This window comes from Ctenopharyngodon idella, chromosome 15 (assembly GCF_019924925.1).
Source record: "Ctenopharyngodon idella isolate HZGC_01 chromosome 15, HZGC01, whole genome shotgun sequence".
Lineage (NCBI taxonomy): Eukaryota > Metazoa > Chordata > Actinopteri > Cypriniformes > Xenocyprididae > Ctenopharyngodon > Ctenopharyngodon idella.
Window position 1 is genome coordinate 27,645,285 of NC_067234.1, and position 19,880 is coordinate 27,665,164.

General features: G+C 38.4%; 1 protein-coding gene across 19 annotated transcripts in view; it reads left to right on the top strand.

Annotated features, from left to right (window-relative positions):
* Positions 1-19,880, top strand: part of myo18ab (myosin XVIIIA b) — a 113,256-nt gene that overhangs the window by 39,854 nt on the left and 53,522 nt on the right. For 6 of the 19 annotated variants that reach the window (XM_051861261.1, XM_051861259.1, XM_051861264.1 and 3 more), the window contains exons 3-20: positions 326-372; positions 1,757-2,956; positions 3,592-3,684; positions 3,916-3,981; positions 5,980-6,102; positions 7,030-7,095; positions 8,007-8,094; positions 8,563-8,669; positions 9,770-9,946; positions 10,736-10,946; positions 12,748-12,890; positions 13,319-13,419; positions 13,588-13,651; positions 13,769-13,913; positions 16,195-16,209; positions 17,539-17,712; positions 17,811-17,901; positions 19,090-19,282. In XM_051861261.1, the coding sequence (XP_051717221.1) occupies positions 326-372; positions 1,757-2,956; positions 3,592-3,684; positions 3,916-3,981; positions 5,980-6,102; positions 7,030-7,095; positions 8,007-8,094; positions 8,563-8,669; positions 9,770-9,946; positions 10,736-10,946; positions 12,748-12,890; positions 13,319-13,419; positions 13,588-13,651; positions 13,769-13,913; positions 16,195-16,209; positions 17,539-17,712; positions 17,811-17,901; positions 19,090-19,282 (3,104 nt within the window). Of the gene's footprint in view, positions 1-325; positions 373-1,756; positions 2,957-3,591; positions 3,685-3,915; positions 3,982-5,979; positions 6,103-7,029; positions 7,096-8,004; positions 8,095-8,562; positions 8,670-9,769; positions 9,947-10,735; positions 10,947-12,747; positions 12,891-13,318; positions 13,420-13,587; positions 13,652-13,768; positions 13,914-16,194; positions 16,210-17,538; positions 17,713-17,810; positions 17,902-19,089; positions 19,283-19,880 lie in introns of all 19 variants that reach the window. The other 13 variants (XM_051861272.1, XM_051861278.1, XM_051861277.1 and 10 more) reach the window with 11 other exon arrangements.

Below are 19,880 nucleotides of genomic sequence, written 5' to 3' on the forward strand. Positions count from 1 at the left end.
AACACGGATCACTGTGTGAAAACGACCAGTGTGCTTAGGTGTCATGGGAGAATGTAGTTTGCCAGCTCTCTGGCATAGCTCTTTTGATTAAATTTTAAATAGCTGCTACTGGCTGGAACATAGCGGTACACTAATGCTACTGCTTAAAATGGCAAGCACTGTAAATTGGTGCCTTATTAGGCTTCAAAATTGTTACATTTTTCTGTCTTACTTGGTCTTTAAAAATGTCCTGCATGAAATGTGTTGGATACATCTGCATAATAACCTCAGCTTAAACTTATTGTCCTAAATCAAATGCTAATGACCTTTTTACATGGACCTTTGTAGATCAAAGAAGAGAATAAGCCAATCCCCAAGAGTTCAAAAGACAATGTAAGTGCCCAGATATTGTGCATACTAACAAATTAAGTGTTACAGCTCTTTTATAATGCTCTCACAGAAAAGAGATGTACTTATAAAAAGAGAAGAAATGCAAATCGAAAAGCACTCTGTCTATTTATCCTTAGTTACATGTATCTAATTGCATATTTTCAGTTATTATTTTCTGAATAATATGCTGTCAGTTCCAAGTCCCCGTGTTTTGACACAGGATGCAGAATTGTTGTCACAGGAAGCCTGATTGGGTGGCTGCTTCAACAGTATTCCACTTTTGAGTAAGAGTATTTAAGAATAGACTAGCAGATTTATAAAATATCTTTTATTTAACACATATAGACCATTGATTCCTCACGGTCACACCTGCTGCATAGTAATTTGCCTCTAAATGGTGTTGAAGGTGGAGACAGTTTGTTTGATTCTTTGTTGTTCTGTTGATTGACGTGCAGCTGTTGCACACCACATGCTGTGCTTTGAGTGGGACGTCGGTGGTTAAATAAGAGCCTGGTTAAATAAACTTACTAAATATCAGTAAGGCCACCTTAATCAAAGTTCTGTCTCCAGTATGATTTGAAGTGTTAGAGTGGATATTTTTTGACAACAGCCTGAATCTATAATTTGTGTTCTCTTTTAATAATAGACATTTGTTACATTTGAAAGCAGCAGTTTTTGTTAAAATACAGGGTGTTTATATTGTAGAGTTAAAATAGCTTGGGAAGCAGTGAGCTATGTGCAAAACCTGCTGACAGACATTCTCTATACAGAATATTTCATAATACACTGACAGAATCTACTGGATAGTGGATATGTGTGTATTAGTGTGTATTAGAGACAGAATGGTAGGGAGTAAGATGGGGTGTACTTTCAGTTTGAGTGTACAAATGCATGCTTGGTGAAGTGCTGCGTGCAGAGACAAAACTGTAGAAGTGCATTTATGTTATAGTTCACCTTTGCTATTTCAGTTCTCTTCTGCATACAAGGCATTTGTATAATATGACAATAGAAACCAGCATTCTACTTCCCTTTTACCTAGTTTGTGTTTGGTAGCCAAATGGTTTTGCTTTGTCTTTTAGTGAAAAGATACTACAACATTAAATTTACTATTGAAAGTTTAATTTCCCAAGAGGGTTCTGAGATTCTGAGATCTTTTTACTCTACCATCATTGGTGCCAAGTGGCCCTAGTCATAGAACAGCAAATGAATCAGGAATATGTAGATGGGGAACAAGACAGCATTGCATGATCTGCTGGTTAAGTGTTTTGAGATCATATGTAATTTGAAGTGTTATATATTGATTTAGCAATCTGTTCGTCTTCACAATGATTGAATATCTTTCTACCCTTCCTCACTGACTTTTCTACATGTATCTGTCGGTGAGTAGTCTGACAGCGATGGCAGCCTGAATAGCCGCTCCCAGTCAGTGCCCTGCCTGGAACCTGGCAGAGGCCTACTACGTGCCAAGAGTCCTCAGCCTGTTCGGGACACACCTACGGAGGTCCAGTCCCAGTCTCAATACAGGCGCGTCAAGAGCCCCTCACCCAACAGAGACAAGATGGCGACCAGAAAGTTGTCTGAAGTGCCCAAGATGCCGGAGCGCTTCAAAAGCCCTGAGCCTCTCCGAACTCCCTTGAGTCCTGAACCTTTTTTGAATGGAGAAAGCAAAGTGAATGGTACTCTCAATGGCAGTGTTAAGACTACTGCAAGTGCCAGCCAACCAGAGCTCACAGAGGACTTGCAGGGTGGGACCCGTAAGAAGGTGGTAAAGGTGGTCCGAAGAGTGGTTAGGAGGGTACTTCCTACTGAAGAAGACACGGCAACAATCCCTGCAACCATGTCCCCGGAACCACCTAAACCAGAACCACCAAAACCTGAACCAGCATCTGTACCAAAAGTCGTGAAAATGCCTGTGTTCTCCTTCAAACATGATACTATAAAGAAGGAAGAAAGAGATGATATCTCTGCTGGACTGACCAACTTGATGACGCGAGGCAGGACCAGGGAACCTCGTCATCGGATCCGCAATGATGAGCTTGCTGAAAAAGAAGGTGTGAGACCTGTAGAGAAGTCTGAAGAGAAGGACATTTCTGGACCAGTACAGAATAAAACTGTGGCAAAAGTAGAGGCCTCCCAGACTCTAAAACTAGAGCAACAGACTTCAGCTTCTGCTACTACCTTGACGACACCTAAGTCTCCTGTTTCACCACCAGCAGGGTTCATCCCAGCCTCCAAACCCAATCCACTCTCTCCCCCAGCAGGCTTTATTCCTACACCCAAACCCTTAGGATTTGTCCCCATCTCAAAACCACCTACTCTTTCCCCTCCTGCAGGCTTTATTCCTGCTCCACATCCTTCTCCTATGACCCCTGCTGGATTTGTTCCTACAGCTCCTATTCCAGATCCCAAAACATTGCCTGTTATCCCCAGTTCTACACCTGCTGTCCCTAAAACAGCTGCTAACTCTGCTCCAATCGCTCCTGGTAAATTCAACACCCTTAACCCCCCAGCCCTCAAAACAGATCCATTTGCCCCTCCATCAGGGTTTATTCCTACCCATAAGCAGATGCCTATGAAGAAACCAGAGGTATTGATCACAGTGATTACTTGGCTGCATGGATTGCTGTGTGTGGAGTGCACTAATGTGTATGCCGTGTACCACTAGTACTACTATCTTCCACCTTGTTCTCTGTAAATGAGCAAGATGCTATAATTGTAGCTGGTTACATTGTTTCTTTTTTGCTCAAAACACTTTATCTGCTTATTTCCTTGTGGTTTAAACTTTATAGCTCTCTGAAGTTTAGTTCTCCTGAGCTTCTTACTTTCTCTGAGTTGCCTTTCTAGGCTCTGGCCTTAGCAGTTCAGGCCAGGGCTTACGGTTCATGAACGTTACCACTGAAAACCCAGCTTTAATATGCTGATCTTGCAAATCAGTGGTGGAGATGAAGGCCTTTAGTAGATCAAGTCACCTCAGAGACCCATAGAGCAATTTACACAGATCAAGATCACAGACCGTAGATCTTATGGATTAGATACTTGAACTTGTATAGTGTTGTGGTCGTTGGAGGGTTAGTTTGGAGTGGTTTGATTCTATGCATGGAATTTGGTACCAGAAGAAACTGGTGGACTAATTTGTGTTTGGTTGCATGGTTACTGACTTTGGTCCATTTAAACAACTTGACTTTTGTGACTTTGTGTGTGGTTTGGATGTGATATGTGAAGGTGAAGAGGGCCGTACATACGCCACCAACTCCAGCAGGGAGACCTTCTCCTGGAAGCATTTCTAAACCCACTCTCCCAACCTTGTCCAAAAAGGTGTGTTCATGCTGTGCAGTGGTTAGATGACATGCCTGTTTAGCTCTCCAGAAAGGGAATGCAGCATGGCTAACATAAACACTTGTGACTTTGCTTGCTTTCAACCAGGTTCTGTGTGGAGCTTTTACAATTTATCCTTTGAATAAATTGGTGTTGGCTACTTTTCTCAATAACAAATCCATGTGCATAGTCTGAGTTAGACTCACCTCTTCTTGGTGGTATGACCTATAGGAGAGTCCGCCACTGAGTCCCACTGAAGAAGCACAGAGACGGCTGGAGAGGATCTTCGCTGCATCTGTAATGCCTGTCCATTCCTCCTCCTCTTTCTCTCTTCACTTATCTTGTCTTTATTCCTCCTTTTGTCATCTTTTTCATCTGACTCTCTCTCTCTGGTGCTAAAATGCTTTATCCAGACTGTTTTACAGTATGTGGCTCTCACTACACTGGCTGAAGGCCTATAAATAAAGCACTTTAAAGCCTGACAGCGCTTAAGCTGACTGAGTACTCATGGGGAAATAGTTTAATACACTACATTGGTAATGAGGAAAAGGGATTTTAAGGACATTAATGTGAGCAGAGTGACTACATAGTGCCTTCACATCTAATGATTCTGAACTTGGTCCCTTTAGAAATAATTTATGGCTTCATTCCAAACTCTAGTGAACTGCCTACCTAGACACTGTGAATGCAGTTCCATATTTTAAAAATATCACCCAAAATGTCTGCCGATTTTGTGTAGTGTTTTTCCCCAATAGTTTCTGATCCCTGTTAAACAAAAAAAGTGTTAAACAATTCAAAATGGCAGACAATTTGAGAGAAACACTTACAATTCTTGTTTTTCAGAATAAAATTAATGTTTATTTGTAATCATTCTCATTAAAATTGTTTAAAAAAACATTTAAAAACTAAAAAAAAAGTACGCTATGTACGCTATGTGGTTTCAATTCAATCAGTTTCAAGACTCCATATTTTTAGGACGCTCCCTTAGAGGGTACCTGCCAATGTAGAGAGTATACAACAAGGCAACTCACTAGGTTTTGGAATAGAGCTCGTATTGTATTATGTATGGGCTGCTCTGATACAAGTCTGCCCAAATAGATGTATTTCCCTCTCTGAAATATTTCTTAAACACTAGTGGTTAAACGGATCGTTGTTGATCCGTGATCCGTACGGACCAAGCCCCACGGTTCGGGACGCATGTGATTCGCGGATCAATTCAAATTCAAGTTTAACCGCAATAGAGTGAAAGGTTACCATTTGCACGTGTTTTGTCTTCCTAGTTTACACATTAAATAGATATAAAACCATTCCAGCGCTAGAAGAGGCAAAAGAGGATTTAATTCGGTATCGCACGCCACGCTGTTATCGGTGCGCACAGACGCACATACATACAAGGCTCGCGCGCACACAGAGAGAGAGGCGCAGGACACATACATGCATTATGTCAGTCAAAATACCCCTCTCGGCAAGTATTCTCGTAAACACATTCGGTTATGCCTTAATTGAACGAGGTGAGAATTCGGATGTGTATCTATTTGGATGTGTGAGTGCATGGGATCTTTCTCTTAAAGTGACAGCAACCTATAAATACCTGCTGTTGTCTGTCATGTAAATCAAACAACATAACACAGCTTTAACAAAGATTAATCTATATTAAATTTATACAGTGAACAGTGTCATTTTACATTTAATTATTACATTTCTGTACAAGAAAATTAATACTACAGTTAGACCTTATACTTTATTTGTAACTTTATGTTGTATTTATCTATGCTTGTAATTGGTGTACAGTATGTTCTTTTTACAGTCTGTTGACGTGCCTTTAATAATATATTAGTTAGGCTAGTAGCTTCTGCTGTGGTATCGGAGTAGTTAAAGTGGGCTAAGTAGTAAATGCAAAGTTACCCCCCATTTTTTTTTTTTTTTTTTTTTTTTTTTTGTGCTGATCCGAAAAATTATCCGATCCGTGACTTAATAACCGTGATATGATCCGAACCGTGAGTTTTGTGATCCGTTGAACCACTATTAAACACTGTAGCTCAACCTTCTGCTCTGAGTCTCTTAAAACCCATGTGTTTTTAACCCATTTTGTCCTATTTATCGCAATATCATGCACTTTTCCCATGTGCAGTACAACTTTAGTATCTAGCAAACAGGTTTTCATTGGTTCACGCATGCCCATCTCACCTCCATGTGCCTGCTGTCCTTTCATCTGTGGATACATGTCTCATCTTTACCTCTCTCTCTCATCCACTGCTGTCTCTGTGGCTGTGATTATTTGGCTGGCTGGTGTAGCTGGAACCTGTGGCCAGTGCCTCTGCATCGTCTCAGGTACAGGGCCCCTCTGGGGGCGGCTCTTCCCCCACTGCGCCCCTCCATGGCTTGGCCGGAGTGTGTGCTCGTGTGGCCTGTTGGAGTGTAAGCCCTCTGTTCCTCTTTCTAACTCACCCCCCACCCTCATTCATGACTATGTATGCTTTTGTGCTTGCATTATCAACTTTTTTTGTGCCAAAAATAGATGTTTACATTTTCTATCAAGATTTATGACTTTAATGATAAATATGTTGGTAGTTTGGCTAACTGAACCCCATTTTTTACATATCATATATTTGATATAAGGATTGCCTGCTTGTTTTTTGCTTATGAATGATAATTTTAAGCCAGTGTTTTTGCAGTGCAAAATTGAGGGCAATATGTTAGTGAATTGGCTTCTGCTGTTCAGCTCATCAACTTATAAGTGAATAGCAGTGGATATGCTCTCTGATTGAAGACTTTGATTTATGAGTATGGCCTGTTGCCGTCTCATGCCTCAGGCTCTGAACATTACCTCATATCACTAACATAGTGTCTTTATATATCCTTGCATCACCTCTGTGTTGTGTAACCATGCATCAGTCGTGTTCATATGTTCTGAGATGTTTATTTCATTTTTAATATGTATATTCATACACCATGCGGAACATTAATAATACAGTTTAATGCAGATGTAGAAATCTAGTAGATGGGTGAATCACATGAAATTATATATAATTGCATGTAATTGTATATAATTAATTATAAAATTATGGATAATATGTATAGGTTAAATATAACATGTACTTGGCAGGTTTTATGAGATTCTCCCTGCTGAATGTTTCATACCCATTACCTCCCAGAGTGTGACCAGTGCCTTATATCACATGATCAATAACCCTTTTTATTCACAGGATGCTTTAGCTGCTCTATGTGTGGAGCTGAGGGAAGCTATTCATTTGATAAATGACTGTTTTTGAGAGATGCACATTATAAAGTGTTATGATGTCTAACACTGCTCTTGCCCCCTCATGCTGACCTGCCGTCTCACAGGGACAGGTGGAGGAAGATCCTGTGGCAATCCTAAAGGCAGACCATGCTGCTGCCGCCCATCCTAAGGTCTGCTTTCTGCTGTGTGTGTACTGTAGTTCACCTGCATAATCCCACCCTTGACCTGTCGTGTCAAACTTGCCCTTGTGTTGTGGAGTGTTGTGTTTGCACCCATCTCATTTCATCGACAGCACAAAGACCCCATCCATACTAGAGCCCATAATTATTAGAGACACTCTGATGGAAAAACATAATAGAAAAACAGACAATCTGGCAAATAGATGGGTTCATCTAACATTTCAATAGCACTGGATTGTTATTAACTTGCACTCACAGTGATTGTGCTGTAGTGTTTTCTACCTTTCCTTCTAATGTGCCACCTACTTGTAGAGTGTGCTGGTTTATCTACAATCATAACATCGTATACTAACCAAACACTGGAGGATAGAAGCATGTGAACTGGAACACAACTCCATCCCATCATTGGATCCCTGATATACTATCTCTCACTGTCAGCCCTTCGCAGCGGTAGAGTTCATGTTCAGACCAGTGTGTGTAGGTCAAGCATGAGTGCAGTGGAATCAGACATGCCCAGACAACCAGAACATCAGGCTTGTAATCTGACCCTGTCCATCATTTGAAGCCTGAGTTGCCTTCATCTACACCTGCAGTTCCACTCACCCCATCTTGCATGACAGCCCACAGCATTTCAAGCTCATTTCCCACTATAGACGTTGGGAAACAATGCTTTTTTTTTTGGCTGATCTGGGGCCTGTTTATACCCTAATTGTTATTCTGTTAGCAGTTGTCTCAGATCAGGGTAAATAGACCATTTTTGTGTCATTAAATGATAGCGGTCCTTTTCCCATAAGTGTGGACCAATGCATGCAGTGGATTTGAAGCGTCAGTGATGTTTCTGGTCAAAGGCCAGTGTAAAGTCGCAAATAATGAGTTAATGGCTGGTGTTGTTCTCATCACAGGTGAAAACAGAGGAGCAGATAGCTGCAGAGCAGGCATGGTATGGCTCGGAGAAAGTGTGGCTGGTCCACAAGGATGGATTCTCTCTGGGTTAGTACAATGGCTGTGCAAATTAAACTCTGTATCACTTAAACTGCGTTACTGCGTAAGTTTAAGACAACATGAAATGGCATTCTCTGCTCATTTAACTTCTGTAATTTGACATATTCCAGTGTTAAAAAAAAGAATATTGAGCTGGAGTGGAAGAGAAAGTCATTTTAGAGATGGAGAACATTATTACATTTCGATGAAAGATTATGGAAACATTTTCTCCTTTAGAATATTGTGCTCTGATGTTTCGCATACTGTAATACCAGGGACATTTATTAAGAAAGGAAATAGAGTTCCTTTAGATTTTCTGTCATTTTTAACTTAATGCGGGATTGACTACTATTAAAATAAGGAGCGTTTTGATAGCACTACAATATTAGAAGTCTATTGTAATTTTGTTCCACAATGATGTTTTGTGCAATTACTCAGAAATAAAACCATTCACAATGTTCTCTGGTATTCTCACAGCTACTGTGGTGAAGACGGAGACTGGCAGTCTACCAGAGGGGAAAGTGAAAATCAAACTGGAGCATGATGGGACAGTACTGGACGTGGACGAGGATGACGTAGAAAAGGTCAGTTGTGTTGGCTGATTATGTCCATCTCAGTATGCACAAATTAAAGATTTTAATTACAGTGTAAAGTTGAAATTAAATTATTTTCTAGATGGATCTTCAGTAGATATTATTGTGAATGTTTCACTGCTTTCATGTTTTATGTTTTTATCATAATTTTATTATAATTAAAATATAATTTATTACGATTTGTTTCACAAACAAACAGTTCTTGCTTCATTTTGAGTTGAAAATGACTTCTGATTCAGTGAGTCGAAGATTCAACCTGATTCTAACTCTGAAGAGATTCAGTGTATGATTTGTATGATTAATCAAACTGCTTACTACACCAGTCATGCTGTGCTGGTTTTTGAGTGCTGCCAGGAAATAGAATAAAAAACATTCACTGCACTCATCTCATCACTTACAGTTCAGATTGTAGACTCACAATGGAAAACAATTATTACTTTTACCATGGCGTTGTGGATACAGTACAAAAGCAGAATAGATGTGTGTATTTTAATGAATCTTGAGGTCTGCAGGGCTCATGCACAGGATTATATGCAGAACTCTGCTTCTGTCTGGCCTGAATCCAGAGGGTTAGACATGCACAGGTGGGCCCTGGGTGGGAGAAACTGAAGCCAGGATATGGGTCATAGAGAAACAGGTGGGACTTGGCCCAGTTTTTAAAACGGACAGATTGACTAATATAGACACAGATACAAGTCTAATAGAATAGCTTGGCAGGTCAGTGTTGCCATTTTCAGAGTTTGTACCATTAGGCCTTGATGAGACATATGCTGGGAGATATTATCAGTTCATTTCCTGCCTGGCACAGTCGTTAAATTTGCATAATGTCAAGGCTGACCTCAAATCAAGCTTTTGAACCATATGTTCGATGAGGGAATTGCAAAGCTGGATCCAGAGTTGAGCTTGACAAGTTTTTAAATTGCATTAAAGACTTGGCATGAATGTCTTGAGGCTATTATAGTTAAGGCACCTCAATTTAAAACCTCTCACTCTCTTTTTCTTTGCCATATTAAGGATTTTTTCCCCCTACTTTTTCCATTCTTGCTTTCTTGCATTCTGTGACCTTTAACATTTTAAACCCCTCAACCCAGGCGAACCCGCCGTCATTTGACCGCTGTGAGGACTTGGCTGCTCTGCTCTATCTGAATGAGTCCAGTGTCATGCATTCTCTGCGCCAGCGCTATGGAGGAAACCTCATCCATACACATGCGGGGCCCAACATGGTGATCATCAACCCTATCAGCGCCCCCTCCATGTACTCAGAGAAGGTGAGAGCCCTTGCATGTTATCTTTTACGCTCCTCGCATCCAAATTAGCTTAATTCTCTACTTTATAGTATCCGAATACAGAATATTCATGAAAAATACTCACATAACCCACCTAGTTCTTCATCAAATGCGTTATATACCCTGACAGTATGTAATTATGGATGGAGCTATTCAATGTGGCAGCAATGCATTATGGGTACTATATTTTATACAACCCTACAACTTCATTGGTTAAACGCAATAGGAAATGGGCAACTGAAATCTGCTAATGAGCTTTATTGGATTTCATGCAAGATAAAGTACTAGCCATAAAATGTAATTACAATCCAGAAGAGAATTTCTTTCGGTCATCTGTCCTAATTAAGTGATTTTTCATTATGGATCAAGTTGATTATATGCCGTGATGAGTGTTTTGTGCATTCTAAATCTGAAACTGATATATATGAAAATGTTATTGCACTTGTGATGGAGAGACGGTTCACACCAACTTTCTTTTCAAATTAACAGCTATTGATTTCCCTTCACTGGAAAATTAATGTTTATGGGTTTACATTTGAGGCTTTCATTATTGACTTTTCTGTTGTACAGAAAATAAACGCTCTAACACATTAAGATTCTTAGATTATTAGCCTGGCCTGTAAGCTCCTTGCTTTTGTTTTTCCCACAATGATCTTCATTAAGCTTGTCCACAAGCTTTTCTTGGACAAGAGGCGTAAAGAAAATTAATGTGTTTGTCGGTGTTAGAAGTTTTTTTTTTTTCTTTTTTTTTTTTTCTCTCTGTCATTTCAGGTGATGCACATGTTCAAAGGCTGTCGACGGGAGGACACAGCCCCTCATATATATGCAGTGGCCCAATCTGCCTATCGAAACCTTCTGACAACAAGACAGGACCAGTCCATTGTTCTTCTGGGAAAGAGTGGCAGTGGCAAGACCACAAACTGCCAGCATTTAGTCCAGTACCTGGTGTCCATCGCCGGCAGCACCGGAAAGATTTTTACTGGTACAGAAACAGACCACTCACTCACTCACTCACTCACTCACTCACTCACTCACTCACTCCATTCATTCACTTATTCACTCACTCACTCACTCACTCCATTCATTCACTCATTAACTCACTCCATTCATTCACTTATTCACTCACTCACTCACTCACTCACTCACTCACTCCATTCATTCACTCATTAACTCACTCCATTCATTCACTCATTAACTCACTTATTCACTCACTCACTCACTCACTCCATTAATTCACTCATTAACTCACTCATAAACTCATTCATTCACTTGTTCACTCATTTACTCCATTCATTCACGCATTCATTCACGCATTCATTCACTCACTCATTCATTCATTCATTCATTCATTCATTCATTCATTCATTCATTCACTCGTTCACTCCATCCATTCATTGACTCATTCATACACTCATTCATTCACTCACTCACTCATTCACTCACTCACTCACTCACTCACTCATTCACTCATTCACTCACTCACTCATTAACTCACTTATTCATTCACTCATTCATTTACTCACTAATTTATTCACTAATTAACTCACATATTCATTCACTCACTCACTTACTCCATTAATTCATTCACTCATTAACTCAATCCATTCATTCACTCACTCATTCATGCACTCGTTCGCTCATTTACTCCATTCATTCACTAATTCCTTCATGCATTCACTCACTCACTCACTCACTCACTCACTCCATTCACTCATTCATTCACTCACTCACTCATTAACTCACTTATTCTTTCACTCATTCATTCACGCACTCACTCACTCATTCATTCATTCATTCATTCATTCACTCGTTCACTCATTTACTCCATTCATTCACTCACTCATTCATTCATGCATTAACTCACTCACTCCATTCATTCATTCATTCACTCATCTATTTACTCATTTATTCACTAATTAACTCATTTATTCACTCACTCATTTATTCACTCACTCATTCACTCACTCATTCATTCATTCATTCATTCATTCAATCGTTCGCTCTAACTCATTCACTCACTCCATTCACTCATTCATTCACTCACTCACTCACTCACTCATTAACTCACTCATTCATTCACTCACTCACTCACTCACTCATTAACTCACTCATTCATTCATTCACTCACTCACTCACTCACTCACTCCATTTATTCACTCCATTCACTCATTCATTCAGTCATTCACTCATTCATTCACTCACTCACTTGCTCACTTTAATTTACTCACTTGGAATTTTCATACATACATTTTCACACATGAAATCCGGTATAAAAGCATTAGAATTTCGAGTAAAAATCATATGTAACTGTTTAGTTTTTTGTGACTGAGCCTAGATAAACATTATACTTTAAGAATTGCTAATATTGGCCACTATAACATCATTGAGCAGTCCCATTTTTAACTGCATATTATTTCACCATGTGCTTGAAAAGCTTGAACAGCCTGTGGTAAAGGGTTAATGGAAAGGTGTCATGTGGTCACTGGAAATTGGCTAGTACAGCGTGGAGAGAGTGAGAGAGCTGGGAAGAGGGTGACAGATGAGGGCTGTGCTAATGATGCCCACTAAAGCACTCTGATAATTAGCCGTCATCAAGGCCTGCTCAGCCCCTGCTTGGTCAATAATGACCTAATGAAGACTACAGTGCTCATCAACTATACCATTAAAGAGGCCATGATGTTATCTACATGTGTTCAACTCTGAATGCAGGATCCTCTCTTCTAGTGCGGTCACGTTAAGGAGTGAGTCCTTAATAGGTTAATGTTAATGTGTGTCTCCTCCAGCTGAGAAATGGCAAGCGGTCTACACAATCCTAGAGGCCTTTGGAAACAGTGCCACCTCCATGAACAATAACGCAAGCCGCTTTTCCCAGATCGTCTCGCTGGATTTTGACCAGGCTGGTCAGGTGGCTTCTGCCTCAATCCAGGTTTGTGGATATACATAGTACTGGGTCGTATCTAAATAAATATGCACATTTTTATAAAAAAAAAAAAAAAAAAAAAAAAAAATTGAAATATTAAAATCATCTATCTACCCACCATGTCACCATTATTTCCCCCTTCTTAAAGTAATGTTCAGTTCCATAAATAATATTAATAAAAAAATTATAATTTGGCACAATGCAATTTATTAACACTTAGATTATAAATTGTTTTAAAACATAATAAAGCATAATCTTAATAGTTTAAATAATAATCTCATTATTAATATTTTAAAAATCACCCTTTTAAAATGGGCAAAAAAATAGAAAAGCCACCCATTTTGTGCAATACTGCAATTATATAAACATTTGTTTGTTCTGTTAACTCTACATATTGTAGGACTCATGAATAAATCTTTTTCTTTTATATGTAGACCATGCTGCTGGAGAAGCTGAGGGTGGTGAAACGACCAGAGACTGAGTCTACTTTTAATGTCTTTTACTACATGATGGCTGGAGCAGACAGCACACTCAGGTGAACTCACTATGATTGTATGCAGATTGAAACCAGTGTATTTTTGCTATTTAATTTTATCATTTATTTTGTCTGGAACCAGAGCTCTCAGAAAGCTTGCACTATCAAAGACATCTGTATAATGGCTGTATGATTTAATAGCTTGATTGTATTTCAATTTTCCTGCAGAACGGAGTTGCATTTTAACCACTTTGCAGAGAACAGTGCTTTTGGGATTGTGCCTCAATCTAAGGTTAGTTTTAAATAAATGGAGTTTGTCAGCAGCAGAGACAAAATCATTTAAAAAGTATTTTGTTTTGTTTTAAATATTAGAATTCCCATTTAATATTCGTTTTGTGTGTGTACACAGCCTGAGGACAAGCAAAAGGCATCACAGCAGTTTACTAAACTGCAGGCGGCTATGAAGGTGCTGGGCATTTCCTCTGATGAACAGAAAGCTCTGTGGCTCATCCTTGGGGCCATATATCATCTTGGAGCTGCAGGGGCCACCAAAGGTAATGCAACACTAACCCAATCACACACTGTGGTGCATCACGGAGTAACTTTCAAGCAAACCCAAGTCACCAATGAGCATAATCCCCCTTAGCAAAGTGTATTTATACATTTTAATTTCTTGCTTTGATTCTACGACTCCCCCTTTAAGCCCTGCACCACTGTCTCAGTGCTAATTTAGTTCACAGAAGTATTCGTCAGCTTTCTCTTTACGCATCAGAACTGGAGAGCATTAATGAGATAAAGCATTTAAAGCGCCTAACAAGCACAGAAACAGAGTTTATTAATTAAGGCCGACTTACTGTCTGCTTACTGAGCTCAAACAGAGAAAAGACAAGCAGCTCAGGAAACAGTTTGATGTTGAGGAGTTTAGAGAGATGTGCGTTTCTTTAGCTCTAATGAGGATGGATGGTTCAGTGTTCACAGTCTGTGATATCACTTCCCCCTCATGTGGTCAGAGGATGATGTATTGATGAACCTTTTAATCACCAGAGTCCAAACTGTACTGTCTACATGCTGTCTACTAGAGTCCACAGTCATGGCAAACTCAGAAATAGCTGGGAATTGTTCTGGAAATGAATGAAATCTTAAAACATCATGGAAATTTCCATACAGAATATACTTTTTTAAAAAGTTGTTCTTAGATTTACAATATTTCTTTGGCTATAAATTGCTATTTGTGAGTGAAATTTCTATGAAATTATTATTTATAAATGATGTGTGTGGGGGCTTGAATTTGAATACATGGCTGTCTTGATTAATATGCGATGTGTACTCGTTTGTTGCTGATATATTGTCACTGCAGTCACTGAATTCCTCGGTGTCTGCAATGCATCCATTCGTTCTAGTCTGGTACTTTTTCCTGTACCTGCATGCCTCCCCTGTATCTCTTTCAGACAAATGCAGCTGGGAAAGCCTTATTTCTTACAGGAGTTACTAATACTGCTTCAGTGTCCTGAGTTTATACTGAAGACTAACTTTACCTGACACTAAACGAAATAACTGATAAAGCCTTTTTATTATATTATTTTATTTTATTTTGTAAGACATCTTTGTCTTGTCACTCAGTTGTACCTGGCTGTTCATACAGCAGGGGGCAGTGTTGTTCTGCCTTATTGTATTCTGGGTATGGTATTTACTTTGGTCAAGTCTGTTATTCTTCTTCTCAATACAGGCAAGTAATGGTAAAAGACTGTAAAATAGTTCTTTCACAACAGCTTGATATTGTCTCTATCTTTCAAAAGTTTGGGGTCAGTAAGAAATATTAAGTGACTGTATAGACATTTATAATGATTTATAAAGTTTTCAATTTCAAATAAATTCTGTTCCTTTGAACTGTTACAATATTATGTTTTTTACTGTTTTTTAATCAAATAAATGCAGCCTTGGTGAGCATTAGACATTTCTTTCAAAAAGATTTAAAAAAAATATACATACAACATACATAACCAATAAATACAGAGAGCAGTAACTACTGACTTATGTCATACAGTAGTAGTAGTAGTAATGGTAGTAGTAATAATAATAATAATTAATAATGCTGGATTTATCTAAATGAGATATATATATATTGTACAGTAAAAACATAATAAATTATTATTATTATTATTATTATTGTTATTATATTTGAAGGAAATTTTCTGCAAAATAAAAATAAAAAATTTAAATCATGATTAGCCCTGATATATGGCAGAGGCACAAGGCAGAGGAGAAGCATGTATCGATTGATTGCTAATTGACAACTAATTAAAGTGGAAATGTGTCATGAGAAAATGCATGGAAGAGCCAATAATATGTGTGTATGTACGTCAAGCCAAACATTATTCAGACATTTTTTATATATTTTTACTAGTGGGTGCAGGACACTATAGTTCATTTATGTAAGTGAGGATAACAAAATAAAGTAAACTGTGACATATTATACCCAAAAATTCTTCATACAGTGGACTACCAGTAAAATTGGTACGAATTTGGAACCAAAAATTATTCAGACACTTTGTTTTGCTTAAGTGTTATCTGTCATAATTAAGATTATTTTTTTCTGACACAGTTTAACTGTGAGATCTTGTCGTATTTTATTACCATTTTTTTAAACTATAGTGAATAAACTGAATTAATGAATGAAATGTTCAAGGTGTCTGAATACATTTTGGTTTGACTGTATATGCTAGTGTTTGTGTGCTAATGACTACATTCTTGTTTCCCTGTTTGTACAATACTGAAGAATGTCTCTCATGTTCTAACCTCTTCTTCTCTACTTGCATGTTGCATGCTGTTACAAAGCAGAGACTGATGAAGGTAAAGAGCATGAATATTATATATCAGCACAAGCAAACACCTCATTTGTGTATGCGTGTGTGGTTTTATGCTGTTATCGTGGTTGCCAGACTTTTCCATTTGCATTCTTATTGTCTTCTTTTCTTTTTTCTTTCATTTCTCTGCTGGGCTTCTTTTCTTTCAGAGGTTTATAACCATGTCTTAGTCTTGAAGCTTAGATAAAACTTTGGTGGGAATATGTGCGGGTGAGGGTGGGGAGCATCGTAACTTTGTTGTCTTTTAAAGCTCAGGCTCTCTGATGTTTCTCCATGTTGTAGACTTTTCATTTCTGCAGTGCTTTTCTGTTGTTAAGACGCAAACACAAATAAAAAGCCTGTTCACTCTCAGTTCTTGTTTATTTTTGGCGTTCATCTATTCCACCAGAGGTTTGTGTCGTTCCCCCCCCCCTCTCTCTCTCTCTCTGCGACCTCTTCTGGTTGCGGCAACTTCACTGCAGCTTGCTTGTCACTCTTTTTGTGTTTGACTCTGTGGTTTGCTCTGGGGTCAGTCGGAGCAATATCCGCTGGAAACACTTGAAAATCTTTGAAAGGATTTTAAAAAGCTAACATTTTTGTGATGTCTAAACATTAAAACTCACAGACATAATTAGACCAATTTTGACAGTTCTGAAACTGAGTTTTATACAGTCAGTGGTTCTCAACAGTGGTTGTCAAAATTTACACTGAATAGCAACGATTTAATAGTCTTACAAAAAAAAAGTTCAAATCTATTTAAATTTATTCAACCAAATATTATTTGATTAAATAAATCCAAATGTTAATCTGATATTTGTTTAAATAGTTAAATAATTATATTATTATCATGAGCAGTATATGGCCAACGATATGCAAAATTAATAACATTGACATTTAATGTAACAAATTTACACTAATGTTTTAATAATTCATAAAAGTCTTCACCATGTAACAGGTGGATTTGCATGAAAATACCACAGAGATTGACTGGATAATAACTTGGACAGTAAAATATGTGGGAAGAGTTTCTCCTCCCTTGATAATGGCATAATCATAAGCATAATCAATACTGTTAGTTGCATTGTCCATGGCAACATTTTTTAAGGTTGTATCCCACCAGCTGAAAACCACTGCTGTTGTCCTTTCAAACTGTTTCAGTATTTGGTTTAAAGTGCATCTTTATTAAAATTCTATATTCTAGAGATAATGTAACTGTACATAAATTACATAATCAGCGAAATTGTGTAAGACTTCCCTCAGATACCGTAAGAGCCCCACAGTCATCAGTGCTGCTTCACTTGGCGTAGTACTTACACTGTCCCTGTGCATCTCACAGCGGGCCGGAAGCAATTTGCACGTCATGAGTGGGCCCAAAAGGCGGCTTACCTCTTGGGTTGTACCCTCGAAGAGCTCTCATCTGCTATCTTCAAACACCAGCCCAAAGGATCCTTACAGAGATCCACCTCATTCCGCCAGGGACCAGATGATGTTGGGACAGGAGACAGCTCGGGTAAGACCTTTCATAATACAAGACCTCTGATACAGTATAGATACTGATGCTTTGGCAGCATTAATACTGAAAAATTGTGTGGATGTTTTCTCTCGCAGCTCCAAAGATCACAGCTCTGGAGTGTCTGGAGGCCATGGCTGCTGGGCTCTACTCTGAGCTCTTTACTTTGGTCATCTCACTTGTTAACCGGTAATGATTATATCCTCTAATGGTCAGGACATTCATTTACTTTTTTATTAATGTACTAAGATATGTCACCTAGTTTATTTTCAACCAACGTAATGTTTGCCCTAGCAGTGGCAGATGGGTAATGGGGAAACCTGTTTGAAAACAGTCAAACAGTTGAGTCATTCTCAAAATATGGCTCTTTTCTGTAATAAAAACTATTTTGACAGTCAATAAACACCATATATAATACATTATTCAATAGCTTGACTTATTCATTAATATATGAAATAGTTGCACTCTATTTTTTTGCACATTTAAGAAAAAATATTTAAATGCATCAGGTGCCTGAAAATGCCTTTGTCCTCTTCAATTGGTATGCCATTTGACATTTATTTAATTTTTTTTTTATATATATTTTGTTTTATTTTTGGGTTAAGCATTAATGCAAGGTCTAACGAATGGGAAAAAAAGTAAAACACAACAAGCTAAATCATTAAAGTGTTAGTTCACACAAAAATGAAAATAATGTCATTTATTACTCACCCTCATGTCGTTCCACACCCGTAAGACCTTCATTCATCTTCAGAACTCAAATTAAGATATTTTTGATAAAATCCGATGACTCAGTAAGGCCTCCGTCGCCAGCAAGAACACTCCCTTTTTCAATGCCCAGAAAGGTACTAAAAACATATTTAAAACAGTTCATGTGAACTTCATGAAGCTTTGAAGCTTAACGAATCATTTGTTTCGAATCAGTGGTTTGGATCGCTTATCAAACTGCCAAAGTCACGTGAACTATTGAAGTTTCAAAACACTTATGACGTAACGAAGCCTCGTTTACTGAATTCATGGGATTTTGTCGCTCTGAACCACTGATTATTGACATAATTTTCATTTTTGGGTAAACTGACCCTAAATAAATTAAAAGAACAATTTTCCTTTGAATGCCTGTCATTTGTGTTATCAATGATGATAACCAATATTTTGATGAAAAAATTATTATAGTTTTGTTTGGTGGCACTAATGGCACACACTAATTTGCATTTAAGGTCAAATAATGTCTTTTTCCTATAAAGATTAGTAGTAGAATAGGCTTTTAAATTGCCTACAGTACATCCCAGGTTTAATTGTAAGAGGGAGACGACTGTATTGTTTGAGGACTCTAACCTACATTAAATATGTATCTGTTGTTTGTTTGTGCTGGTTTAGAGCACTGAAGTCGAGTCAGCATTCCCTGTGCTCTCTGCTAATTGTGGACACTCCGGGATTCCAGAACCCAAAGTTAGCAAAGCGTGACCGCGGTGCCACCTTCGAGGAGCTGTGCCACAACTACGCCCAGGAGCGTCTCCAAACGCTTTTTCACGAACGTACCTTTGTACAGGAGATGGAGCGCTACAAGGAGGTGCAGCAGTTCATCCTGTTACACCCATCAAATTATTTCTTTTTTTTCCCTTAAATAAATTATACTCTCAATTCATTTAGGCTGGGACTAGCTGAGTTAAATCAATGTTGATTTTATTAACATGTTTGTCTAAGCTGTCATAATGAAATTTGCTTGCCTTGTTACCGAAATCAATATTCATTCAAAGTACATGAGCCAATCATAGATTCCACAGAGATAAAGGTGCTGTAAGCAATGTTCTGGAACTCCCAACACATTTCAAGTTGTCATGAAATGGATATTCTAGGCTAAAAATAAACCTTTTTTTTGTAAATGCATGGTATAGATCTTATCGTGAATGTATTCATCCATGTAGGTTTCATTTAAATTTTTTTTGACCTTGTGATTTTTTTTTAATCAAAATGTCATAGCTCACTCTTTTGGGGAAGATGACAGACTTCCCTTTGGTGACGTTTCCTGGACTTCTCCAATCATTTAGTCAGTTTAAACCCCGCCCCTTCACAATCGACTGCAAGCTCGCATTAATTTTTGAGCGCAGCACCTACATCTCAAAATCCAATCAACTGATGAATAGAAAAGTCCCTGCATCCTATATTAT